The sequence below is a fragment of the Narcine bancroftii genome, chromosome 1 (genome assembly GCF_036971445.1).
Source record: "Narcine bancroftii isolate sNarBan1 chromosome 1, sNarBan1.hap1, whole genome shotgun sequence".
NCBI lineage: Eukaryota > Metazoa > Chordata > Chondrichthyes > Torpediniformes > Narcinidae > Narcine > Narcine bancroftii.
The window spans coordinates 206,288,694-206,301,302 of NC_091469.1; the positions used below are offsets into that span (position 1 = coordinate 206,288,694).

Below are 12,609 nucleotides of genomic sequence, written 5' to 3' on the forward strand. Positions count from 1 at the left end.
GCACAGAAATCACAAGAAAATCCACTTGAACTATTTCTCAGCATCATACAGGTACCTAACCTATTATCTGGAATCATCGGGACTGGACACATGCCGTTATTCAGAATCTTCTGGATTTTGGAATCATTTTGATTTCTGTCCCTTCAAGCTCACCCAAGTCACGCTGTCATCTCTCTCCCTCACTCACCCCAGTTGTGCTGCTGTCTCCCCCCCCTCGCCTGCCCGAGTTGTGCTGCCGCCTCTCCCCCCTCATCTGCCCGAGTTGCGCTGCCGTCTCTCTCTCTTTCCCCCTTGCCCACCACCCAAGTCGTGCTGTTGTCTCTCCCCCCTTGCCCGCCTGAGTTACACTGCTGTCTCTCTCTCTCCCCCTCGCCCACCAAAGTCGGGCTGCTGTCTTTCTTCCCCTCACCTGACCAAGTCACACTGCCGTCTCTCTCTCTCTCTCTTCACCCCTTCACCCCCCCCCCCCCCCCCCCCCCAGGCCACACTGTACCAGCGGCAGGAGTATGGTCCTCTTCTTGGTCCCTCTGCACTAGTGCTGCTACAGCGGTTTCAGCTGTGTGGGGGATTATGGGTAGCGACAATGACCACTGAGCCACCACTGGGCCAACTGAAAAGCACCGCAGCGCTGGAATAGGCGATTTAGAGGCACTTATAAAGTAACGGAACGTGACAGGATACATGAGAGTTGAGCTAGGGTTGTGTCATGTCTTGTTTGGTGCCAACTCCATCTTTGATGAGCAGATGCCATCTACTGAAAAATGTGCCAGTTTTTGGAATTCCGGATAAAAGGCTAGACACCTGTACTTTTCAGTAAGAACTGAGGTTAGATGAGATGCAAACCAGAGGATGTGGGTTAAGGGTGAAAGGGAGAAGTTTCAGGGAAACTTCTTTACACAGATAGTGGTGGGAATGTGGAACAAGTTGCCAGTTCAAGTGGTGAATGCAGGCTAATTTTAATATTTAAGAAAATTTTGAACAGGTTCATGGATGGGAGGGGTATAATGGGATATGGACTGGGTGCAGGTCAATGGAGCAGACTAGAAGGGCCTTTAATGTTCTATGGTTCTATACCCAAGGACGTTTAAAAGCTCCTCTCTCGCCTGCTGCGGTTCTTACTTGGGCTTTCACCATCTGGAGGCTCAGGTGTTGCTGAGCGACCATCATGTGAGTGAATGGAGATCCGTTCCAATATTTCAGAGTCTGAAGAGACATGACTGATGGATGACACACGCAACTGTTGCTCCAGGTAACATATTGTTTTATTCTTTTCCTGTACTTCCTTTTTCAGCCTGCAGAAGGAAAACTAGTTAAGCCCCTTATATATTTTTATTATTGCAATTTAATATAAAAATGCTTTACTTCTTGACATAAAGCATAATGAGTGTTAGGAAACAATAATTTACATGGCAGTAGCAATCCAACCCAAAAACACCACCAAATGCTAAAAAAAAAGGCATACACCACCAATGATCCCAGTACCTTCAAATAATGCTGCTCTGGGAGGCAGACAAGAAGAATTCTTCTGTACAAAAAATAACTACAATACCTTGACCTCCCAAACATCAGTCTGTTCACTTACTTACTGCACAGTCATCTTTTTGATCAGTGTCCCCTCGCACAGTATTTAAAGCAAAAAGGCATGTTCTACAAAACCTCTTCTGTAAAACAGCTGACACTAAAATAACCCAGACACACCCCATGGCAACATGGATCTTTCTCCTGGTTCCTGGTTCCAATTTGTTACAGACGCACTTCAAATTAACATGAACTCAATGGGTTTGAAAGTTCCTTTAATTTAGATTACATCTTTCAACCCCCTATGATCAACTTCAATTATTTAGCCTGGAAGTTATTAACATGCTAAACTAGTGGGGACCCAATCTGTACAATTGCATCAGTAATGCTGGTTTTGAAATTTAATGCAAAGTTTATGATACTCCAATCTCCACATCCATTAATCCCACCAAAGATACTGAGCAGGACCATTGTGTCTAATGTACAGTTTAATAAAACATTGCATCTCTGCCAACATTCAAGAGTTCCAACTTACAGTGCGAGCTGTTCTTTGGATGCCTGTGACAAGGCCTGATTCTCATGCAGAAGCTCATTCAGCCGCTTGTGCAGGTGTCTGCGCTCACTCTCAAGCTGCTTTCGAAGATAGAGAATTTCACACTGCAGGCTGCGAGGACTGGCCAAGGAGAAGGAGAAGAGAGACTCTCGGTAGAAGGAGCTAAGTTTGGATAGCATACTCATTTATATCAAGTACATGCAAAAAGCTATAAATTTGCTCTAGTGTCCAATACATACATGCAGACATAGTGCAAGAGTTCCGAAGCACTGGCCCTGCAGAAGGCCAAAGCATAGGGGGAAAAATTTCCTCTCAGAGAATACACTTCTTAATCTTTGGATTGACTTTAGACAGTGAGAAATTGGCGTTTTAATAGAAGAGCATCAACTGTAATTTTCAAAAGATTAACAAATCACACCAGGCAGCTTCTCTGTACATCACCCAATCTCCATTTTTTAAAGTCAAAATTAATGAAATTCATATCTACAATTCAGACAATTTTTCTTCTCTTTATACATTTTCAGTGCATCAATGAGTGGAAAATAAAAAATGTCTACTGTTTTGTGGATAGCCTTGATTCAGCAGATCTGTGTTATCCCAAAGACAGTGACGTGGGATTAATAAATGCATTAGGATTAGAATGCAGCTCTTGGTTTAATGGGCTATTCTAGTTCATCACATTTGCTTGAATAACATCAATCAGATGAACATCATAATCCTAAGGAGAACATTCCTGTTTACAGTGTTTAAGGTACTTCTGACAAAATAACATTTTCATGCCTTATCCACAAAATATCAGAGAATGCCAAGACTAGTTGTTTATTAAAAAATTATAAATGGGGTTTACCAATTAAAACAAAACTTGGATTACACACTTGAGCCTTTGAGTCAGATTTGAATTGGCAGTAAATTTGACCCAGACGAGAGCGATGTCAATAGGCAAGACGACACTGCAGAAAGAGCATTCCAGACAGCTGCTTTTTGGACACACTTTATAACCAATTGGCAATGGATGGTAGCCTCACTACCTGCTAACACATTTCCAAATTTGGCTTTCAGCCAAGCTAAACTTAAAAGCCAATTTAAACTGAAAAGTGATGAGATAATTGCTTGATGAGTAATGCAGAGGCAGAAAACATCAGCATCCTTTGCTGTCACTTTGGGGCAAGTGTTAAGATACTGCCGACAAACAGTCTAGAGATTTTAAAGGTCATTATCATCACTCCATTCTCCAATTGATACACTTAATAGTGATTATTTTCTGTGTAATTGAAACTCATGAAAATTAAATGCAATTTCTCAATTAAGACTTCTCCCAATAAATGTCAAACATGCAACAAGTTATGACCCACATTGAGACTTATCAACATTTGGTTGGACATTTTGGATTCTGCAGAAGCTAGATTTTTTGTCTCGTTTAAACGGTTCTCAGGTTTTTGAGACAAATGACAATTATACTGAGAACTGAAAGTGATGCAGGCTAGATTACCCATATTCCTCTCTTCTTATAGCAATGACTGAAATGATTGAAAAATTATTTGCCACAGACTAATAAAATTCACATGTACGATGATTATTAATCCAATTACAAGGTACCACTTCTAAAGGTTTTATTTGAAGTAGAAACACAAGGTTTTTAAATATCATATAATGTGGTCAAACTAATTTTGTTATTACAACTGGATTTTTCATTTCTTTCTTGAAACAGGAAAACAGCTTCAAAGATGTATACAAATTTCAATTAAAATATTCACAAATCAAGCACATGGTGTCATAAAGACAGCAGATGCCTTTCCAAAAACATAAACTGGGTGCTTTTTTAAAAAAAAAATCTGGTTCTCTGATTCTCATTTTTTTTTTAAATCAAATTTTTATTTCTAATTTTAATTACTTAAATTTTAATCCCCCAGTGCCTATGGTGGAAGTCAAACCCATATGCCAGAAACACTGAGCACTAATTTAATCAGTGCCACCGTGCCCTGAAAAGCAACTCAGAAAAATGCACATGAGCCTCCTTTAGTGAAAATGACAATTGTAGATTGAGGTTCTCACCTCTTGTTTTTCCCATCCGAAGGGACGTTTACTGTTAAGAGACATCTGTCAAATGTGGTACAATGATAGTGGATAGAGAGGCTCTACTGAAACAATATTCTGGATGCTTTTGCTAATGCTGTTATCATCCAGGGGTGACTCTGATCTTATTTTATCAACAAAGCAAGAAAACGTTAAAAAGAAAATTATTCAGTGTATCATAAATTAGAATGTAGTAATAATTGCTGTACTGCTTACAAACTGTTACCTACGATGTGTTTTTCTTGTACTGGGAGCTTCAATTAAACTGTCTATGAAGGATTCAGAGTTGGAGTGAATAGCCCCTTTCACACTTGCGAGTGGTCCCAGGAATTAATGGAAAATTGGTCCAAAAAGGGTCTAGTGTGGAATGAAAATCAACTCAACGCCAGCATGAGATGACTTCATCTCATGCTGGGGATGGACTGCATTGGCCCCTAGTGCAATCCCCGGCGTCTGCAGATGCCCAGGTTTTTGCATGAGTGCAGGAACATGAAGGAAGAAAACGTTAAAATGAAGGTATAAACTTTGCTGTGGGGAAGTCACAGAGGGAGAGAGAGAGGAAATAAATAGCAATAGTGGACAATTTTTAAACACCATGGGAAAGTTAGTAGTGATATAAGGCGCAATTTATAAAGACTGGGAAACAGCGATGGTGGATCTGACTTCCCAGAATGCCATGTGGCAGAGAAACCCCTCCGTGAGTGCTCCGTGCATACAGCCTTTTCCTGCCGCTCAGAATTCTTTGAGGGCTTTTTTCCACACGGTATAAATTGTGCGTGATAGCACTACTTCCCCACACTGTTTAAAAATTGTCCGCTATTGCTATTTATTGCTAACACTTTCCCACAGTCAGGTTTATGTAGGTCAGTACAACAAGGGCTGAAGGGCTCATACTGTGCTTAATTATGTTATAATTATGCATGATTAATTTTGTTCAAATATAAGATTATAATATCATCACAACGTTACTGGTAGAAGGCAGAACAGTCCTAACCCTCGCCTATGGTTCCACGCGTGCAGTGTCCCAGTTAAAAGTGGTCAAGTGTGAACATCAAAAATGCCATTCTTATCCTGGGACACTGAAAGACTGATTTAGTGGGATGCAAGTGTACAAAAAGGCTAATGACTCTCCTATATACAATTTGGGAGCTCTGCCAGCTGAGGGAGCAGTCTGTGTCTACTGTAGTCTGCACGTGCACATGGCCAGTAAAGAGATGGCCTGCAGTCAAAAAACGAAAGTAAACCATGAAAATCTTTAGACACCATGATTGAAGTAAAAACAAAAGGCTGTAGAAACTCAGTTGGTCAAACAATATCTTTGAAGTAACAAAGGTAAAAAATACATAACCGACATTTCGGGCTTGAGCCTTTCATCAAGGTATGAGAGAATGCCGGCAGGCATCTGAACTTTTATCTCTTCGTAAATATCACATGCACGTGTAGCGAATTATACACTTGCCAAATCATCTAATGTAAATAAGAATGTCACATCCTATTCAGTCTTATTAATCTGTTGCAGATTTTTAAAAATCCAGAACACAAAAATAAATATCATCACTTCAAAATGTAAACAGTGATCAACTAAATTTATTCTGTTTAAATAGGGAAGGCTAATACAAAGTAGTCTAGATTCTATTAACTCAATGAAGAACTTCAAATTGCCATTTTTTTTTAAAAAACATCATGAATTTACCTTAGAGAGAAATCCACGAGGGTGTTATCGCCACAAGCAGATGCATCTCCTGTAATACCTACAATGTAAAGCAGAATCTTGTTATCCTGAGCAAACTTAAAAAAACAAAAATACTTGATATCTTAAGGATCCCATACAAAATGACAATAGGCAAAAGGATGAAGGAAAAATATTAAAATTGAAATTACATCAGTGATTAAAAATCTGGTTTTTTAATTCTTTTCTCCTGCGTTAATTCTTGGGTCAGGATGTTTCAGATGGCTGCACTATCCTCAACATACAAAACAAAATGCTGTGATTCCCATTATTAACCCAGAGCCAAGATTAAGTCGCCTTTCGCATGTTTTTTCCTCAAGCCCATTTGAAAACAGCTCCAACCTACACACAATCTGGCCAAGTAGAAAATAACCTTAAGAATAAACGTCAATTCAGAGTCTAATTCCATTCTCTAATGAGCTTTACACCCTCACAGTTATCTTCAAAAACACTATTGTAAGCCCTTAATTCATTTAACATCTAGAAACAGATCATATTATAGAGAGAAACTGAAAGCAAAGAGTAGGAGATGCATAACTACTTTATAAACTCAATTTTGCTTTTAGTTTTAGAAGCAATGAACTTTCAAATTGATCTACTGGACAAAAGGATGGAATATATGTAATGTACATGGATAATTTTGTTTCAGCACATAACAAAACATCCTGAAAGAGGAGAGTGAACAGTTAGAATGTTGTGGTTATATTGGTAAGGGAATGAGATGAGTTCCTGCAGGCAGAGTTTAGCATGCTAGGAAAGAGTTTTAAATTCCTCAAAAAAGGTAGTAATTTCAAGATTATTCACAGAACCATATGTTGGCCATTATGGAAAAATGAGTAGCGAGCAAATGCATACATAGTGGGTGCAAGAGAGAGGGTGTTCGATCTTTGAGCCATTGGAACAATTTCTGGGGCAGGTGAGATCTGCACAACTGAGCCTCAATGGAAATTCTGGCAGAGAGCTTTGCTCTTGGAGGATTTAAACTCCATGTGCATGGCAGCTGCTTCCTTTTAATATGCATGAAATATGGAAGATAAATTCCAAAATTAATGCAAAAATAGCTTCTAGTTCAAGGGCTCCTTTAAAACAGAGTGAGCACAAAGAAGGAAATAGTTTTAATTGGAAGAAAAATAGCCCAAGACAATCAATTTTGAATTAGCAACCCCTATCCAAAAATGATCCTAAATTGTCACAGCTTTAATTTCTAATGTTTCCACCTTTCCTCTCACTTTCTTTTTACTTAAAACCAAATCATGCAAATGCAACTCTAATGATGTCAGCAGATTAACGAGGGGCTCAGAGGCTGAATGGCCCCACACAGGCTGTGGGGCTGTTGGCGATTTGCAAATGAAGGACTCGCACAGTCTATGGGCTACTAGAAACTGGCTCAAAGGAACCAGGTACCAGAACTGGGATTTGAGAGGGTGCTGTGGGAAAGAAGGGCACTGAAAGTTTCCTGATCATATTGTAAGCTTGGATCTGAAACTCAGGTTGCCTATGGTTTGAATTGGAGTCTGTGCGACCCCAAGGACACTCAGTGACTTTGAAGGGACCTTCTTTTGCTCCTCTTTTTCCTACTAGGGGCACCAGTCAATGTTTACAGCGACTCTTTTTTTTGGGTAATGGCAGAAAAAGTTGAGGTATGTCATGCGTATTACCATTTTAATGTATAAATATGGAACAATAAAAGGAACCTTCTGAATATTTTGCACAGGAACAGTCCATTCAGCTCACCAGGATTTCCTGTGTTTTAGGCACTACATTAGTTGCTTCTTTAACCAAAATGCACTAAGCCTTGTGGCTCTGTCCAGTGAAAAATTGTGCAAGTGCTCCTGAGCATTCTATTAATTTGAATGAAAAGTCAAGGGCACTTGGAGCAGTCAAACTCTGCTGACATGGTACCTTTAACACCTTAAGTAGAAAACACAAAGCCTTTGAGAGAAGATTAGACATTAAAAAGCTTCAGTGAGCGAATGGGTTTAAGGCAAGTTTTTTTTTAAAGAACTGGAGATTAGAGGTTGTGGGGGTGGGGGGAGGTGGGGAGAGGGAAGGTTAGGCAGTGGTCCAGAGAATCAATTCAAGGGAGCTGTGAGCATTGATACCAGTTATGAAGCTCAAGAGGGGAGGTGAATCACAAGTGTTGCTCAGAAATTACGAGTCTAAAATGATAATTTTACATTTACATGACTCAGTTTGGGATAGAGACATTTATACGTGCACATTAAATCTCTACTAGATAATATTGATGTGATCAGAATACTGCTCCATAAAGCTATTTCAACTGTTTACAGCCTGACCAAAAAAAAAACCACAATTTTAAAGCTCAAGTCCAGAGAATGACCAGGAAACGTGATTATGGGGAACATTTTAATATAGAGGGAAATGGAAAGATCAGAGAATGTGAAAATTCTTTTGTTTTTTTTTTAAATTAACAGTTTTACCTATCAGCTTACCACCAAACTTGCTCTCTAATTTTTCTACCAATTGCAAATTCTGTTTCAGTTGATCACGAAAGGCTTCCCCGACATAATAGTCGACATCACTGGCCTGCAGTAATTCCTCAAAGGCCTTAGTAAGATCCACAAGGGACTGGTGATGCAAGCAGCAGATGTTGCGGTTTTCTTTAATTTGCTGTCGGAGGTACGAGAGCTCTCTTGCTTGTGACTGTACCAATGAATCGTACCTTAGGAAAAGCAGAAGGAAATGTATCATTTCCCCAAACCAAGCTAAAAGTATACAATACAGCTGGCATAGTTTTAAAATAATAAAACATGCAATAATTTTGCTAAAACCAACTAAAAGAATTTCCTTGCACCTTTGTGATGCTTGAAAATGTTTAATTTAGCATGAAAAGTACCCCTTTTGATGCTGCTGCTTGGCCTGCTGAACTGTGAAAATTAGCCTTGCATCGTGGTCTGGAGAAACCCCCTTTTGCCTGGGTATATGTGTACAGTGTTGATAATGAGTTGAACTTGTTTAAAGGTGTCTGCCTTTAATTTGATTTTTACACCTGGTACCACACGGATGGCAGTCTCTTCAATCTGAGGCGCCTGCAAGCTCACACCAAGACACAAGAGAAACTTGTCCGTGAACTACTCTTTGCAGACGATGCCGCTTTAGTTGCCCATTCAGAGCCAGCTCTTCAGCACTTGACGTCCTGTTTTGCGGAAACTGCCAAAATGTTTGGCCTGGAAGTCAGCCTGAAGAAAACTGAGGTCCTCCATCAGCCAGCTCCCCACCATGACTACCAGCCCCCCCCACATCTCCATCGGGCACACAAAACTCAAAACGGTCAACCAGTTTACCTATCTCGGCTGCACCATTTCATCAGATGCAAGGATCAACAACGAGATAGACAACAGACTCGCCAAGGCAAATAGCGCCTTTGGAAGACTACACAAAAGAGTCTGGAAAAACAACCAAATGAAAAAAAAAACTACATTTTGATGATGTTCTTTCTCTCAATGCTGACTGATTCTGGATAAACAACATACTTTATATTTGATCACAAAAAACAATGGCAGAGAAGTTCTGTTGCACTGTTGGAAAAAAGGAAAATTACACTCATGCATTCACCTATGCAAACCAGTGTTTTATACAAAATGGACCAAAGTCAAAAATAAAATTATAATGCTTACTAATTATTATTTAATAAAATATTTAAATTAAATTTACTAAAGTAAAATTGTCATCCCAACATTTCCAAGACAATTGTGGGTTTATATATAGATATTTTGAGTTCTGTAAAAATGGCACGGCTATTATTATTACCAAAGCTTGGGTGCAGTGAAAGAATGACAAGCTATTATTTCTATTCCACAATGATCTGATGGACTTCTCAGGGAATTGAAGAGTCAATCATGCAGTGTGGAATTGTAGCCTTCAGCCAGGCCACATGAGGTGGATGTGGCAAATTCTCTACTCTGAACAGCACTCGTCAGTAGGTTAGAATGATTTAAGATTTTGTGGTCATTTTCACAAATTTCACAACTTACTAGTATAGCATTTAAATGTACTGCACCTTAACCCTAAGTAATCAGATACTGTAAATTGCCCTGAGTGTGTAGATCAAATTTAGAATCAGGGAGATGGGGTGAGAGCAGTTGATGGGAACATGAGAATATAGGATAAATGGCTTCCTGATCAGCACACACAAAGTGGTCTGAAGGGGCTATGTTCTTGCTTGATGGCAACTTTATGACTGCTGTACAAATTGAATGCATAGGCCTCAAATGATAACAACCACTACTTACTTTTGAGTTGGTAATACTGCCGCCAGTTTGCTTTGAAGCTGATCATGAAGCTCTTCATTCCGCGCTTTCTCTTTCTGTAATTGATCTTCTAGTTGCTCCATTTGTTCCTTTAGCTTCTGTATCAGTTGTCCATCTTGGCAATAAACAGACATCAACCAGTCACCCTTCTCAATCTGGCTTCCGAGATCCACACTTGGTGATCTTGATGCACAATTCGAAAGGCTGCCAACCTGATGACTGGTTTGCACAGCGAGATCTGAAGACTGGATTGAATATCTTCTCTGATTGTAACTGCTTTCATTCTCCTTTTGAAATGCTTCCAGAGAATTTCTGTCATATGAACTTCTAATTGGAGTCTGGTGACTTTGGTCTGAGATAGTCAACTGATCACTGGACAGAGAATTCTTACGTGCACGTGTCTGCAGGTGGTGAAGGACCTTCTGGTACTTCTCAATTTGCTCCTTTAATTCACCAATTTGGAGTTTGAGTTCACTTATATCATCCGTCTGTCCATAATCATCAAAAACGTCAAGATTCTTCAAGCTAATTTTGGGTGAAATCAAACTAGGTGAACTTGGGTAGGAAGTCGATGAATTTGTGTCCAGATTCTCCATGGAGAAAAATCGGCGATTTAATTTAAGCAGACTGGGAACAGCAGCATCACTGTAACAATGGCCTGGTAAATGGTTGGCGGTGTCTGCAATAAAAAATCCCAACAGTAAAACAAGCATTGATTAATTGCATCTCTTTTGATTTATTTTTGGATTTTCAAATAGGATTCAAAAGTTATGCTTTCCTAATCCATGCCAAAGCTACCAAAAATACCCCAAAACTGAAACAAGGCCTCAAATTAAAAAGCACAAACAAAATTTATAAACTAAAACATGCAACAAATTCAAATAGGCAGGCAGAAAGCTTGCTATGCTCATTTATTATTTTCAAATTAGATAATTAGCAGTGAAAATTATGTATTTCTGAACCTGAGGGGAAGCTGACAGCATATTAACTTCATTCACTGGTAGCTGCAACCACAACAACATAAGCATTTGTAACCTAGAGAAAAGTCAATTCACCAACTAACATCTGTTTTTTTTTTAGTTTAAAATAATTTCCAATTTGGAGATTAAGCTAATTTTAAACAGAAAATAATTAATAAGCATAGCATTTTTAGCAGCAAAAGATGGTGACAGTTAACAGCATGCAGGTCTACAAAAACTGTCCTTTCCCTCATGCTTCCTGTGTGTTACCCAGGTCACAACATCTACCTGGGCTACTGCTCTCATCTCTGTCCGCATCAGTTTCACTTTTTCCACAGGTTTCATAACCAAGGTCCTGCAAGTCCACTTGGACTTCTTTATCATCTTGTTTCAAAGATGATTCAACTACAGAGAGATAAAGCAAATAAGCAAAGTGGTAATAAAACAAAACAAACATCAAGGGGATCTTGCTGTAGGTTCAAAATTCCAGAAGCCAGCTTAAAAACAAAAACAAAGCAACATATAAAGAGCACAATGTACTGTACAAATATATACCATCTTCAGTGTTCATCAGAAATTCACTATCAAAATTAAGTCCCTACGTACTCAATCGGACATTTGAAGTGCAGGGGTCAGACTGGGGCCAGCATGTTGGACAATGGAGCAAACCACCTCAAATCATTGACCTATCCATCTAGTGACAACCATGGCTGACGTTTCCTGCAAGAACTGAGAAAGAGCTACACACATAGTTTTTGTGAGACCCATATTAACTCGTGATGACAGTGCTGTCTGTCTGACTGGAGATCAGGTTTCAGAAGAAAGCAAAAACTTAGTGAAACACAAACGTTGCAGGCAATGAAACCTTGAGCACTGAACAGCTGGAGAAACTCTGCTGGTCAGACAGCATCCATGGGTAGAAATGGTCAGTCAACATTACAGGCCAGGACTCCTTATGAAGACCAAAATGAAAAGATGTAATGGCACATATAAAGGGGGAAAGAAACTGGGTGAGGGACTTAGAGGAATGGGACAGAGGATTATAGAGAGATGCAGAGGGAAAGACCCAAAGGGGAAGGTAAGTTAGAGAGGAAGAAAAACAGTACAGGAGTGGATAAAGAGATGAAAATTGTGAAACCAGATGGGGTTGGGGGCCACCTAAAATTATAAAAATTTACAGGAAGCTCTGGAACACACAGCATAAAATATGGATTGCCATGTTATTGATAATGTCCATATCTCCACTATTTCTCTTACTTCTGCCCTTACCTCTTCTTCCCTCAGGCAGAACAAAGACAAAGTCCCTCATGTCCTTGCTTTCAACCCCACTAACCTCTGCATCCTAGAATTAGATTTATTGATATGAACATGTCATGACATTTGTTGTTTTGTGGCAGCAGTATTGCGCAGAACAAGGAGCAAAATTACTATAAATTACAATTCTGTAAATACAAAAGATTTTTTTAAAATGAGCGCCAAAAGAGAAAAAAAAGCTAGTGTCTGTAG

At 39.4% G+C, this 12,609-nt stretch overlaps 1 protein-coding gene across 8 annotated transcripts in view; it reads right to left on the reverse strand.

Moving 5' to 3' along the window:
- The window catches only part of cdk5rap2 (CDK5 regulatory subunit associated protein 2), a 147,878-nt gene that overhangs the window by 21,911 nt on the left and 113,358 nt on the right, over positions 1 to 12,609 (reverse strand). For 7 of the 8 annotated variants that reach the window (XM_069889403.1, XM_069889391.1, XM_069889364.1 and 4 more), the window contains 6 exons: positions 11,392 to 11,508; positions 10,127 to 10,823; positions 8,327 to 8,556; positions 5,838 to 5,895; positions 2,054 to 2,191; positions 1,120 to 1,292 (listed from right to left, as the gene is read on the reverse strand). In XM_069889403.1, coding sequence (XP_069745504.1) covers positions 1,120 to 1,292; positions 2,054 to 2,191; positions 5,838 to 5,895; positions 8,327 to 8,556; positions 10,127 to 10,823; positions 11,392 to 11,508 — 1,413 coding nt within the window. The remainder of the gene's footprint in view (positions 1 to 1,119; positions 1,293 to 2,053; positions 2,192 to 5,837; positions 5,896 to 8,326; positions 8,557 to 10,126; positions 10,824 to 11,391; positions 11,509 to 12,609) is intronic. The other variant, XM_069889382.1, reaches the window with a different exon arrangement.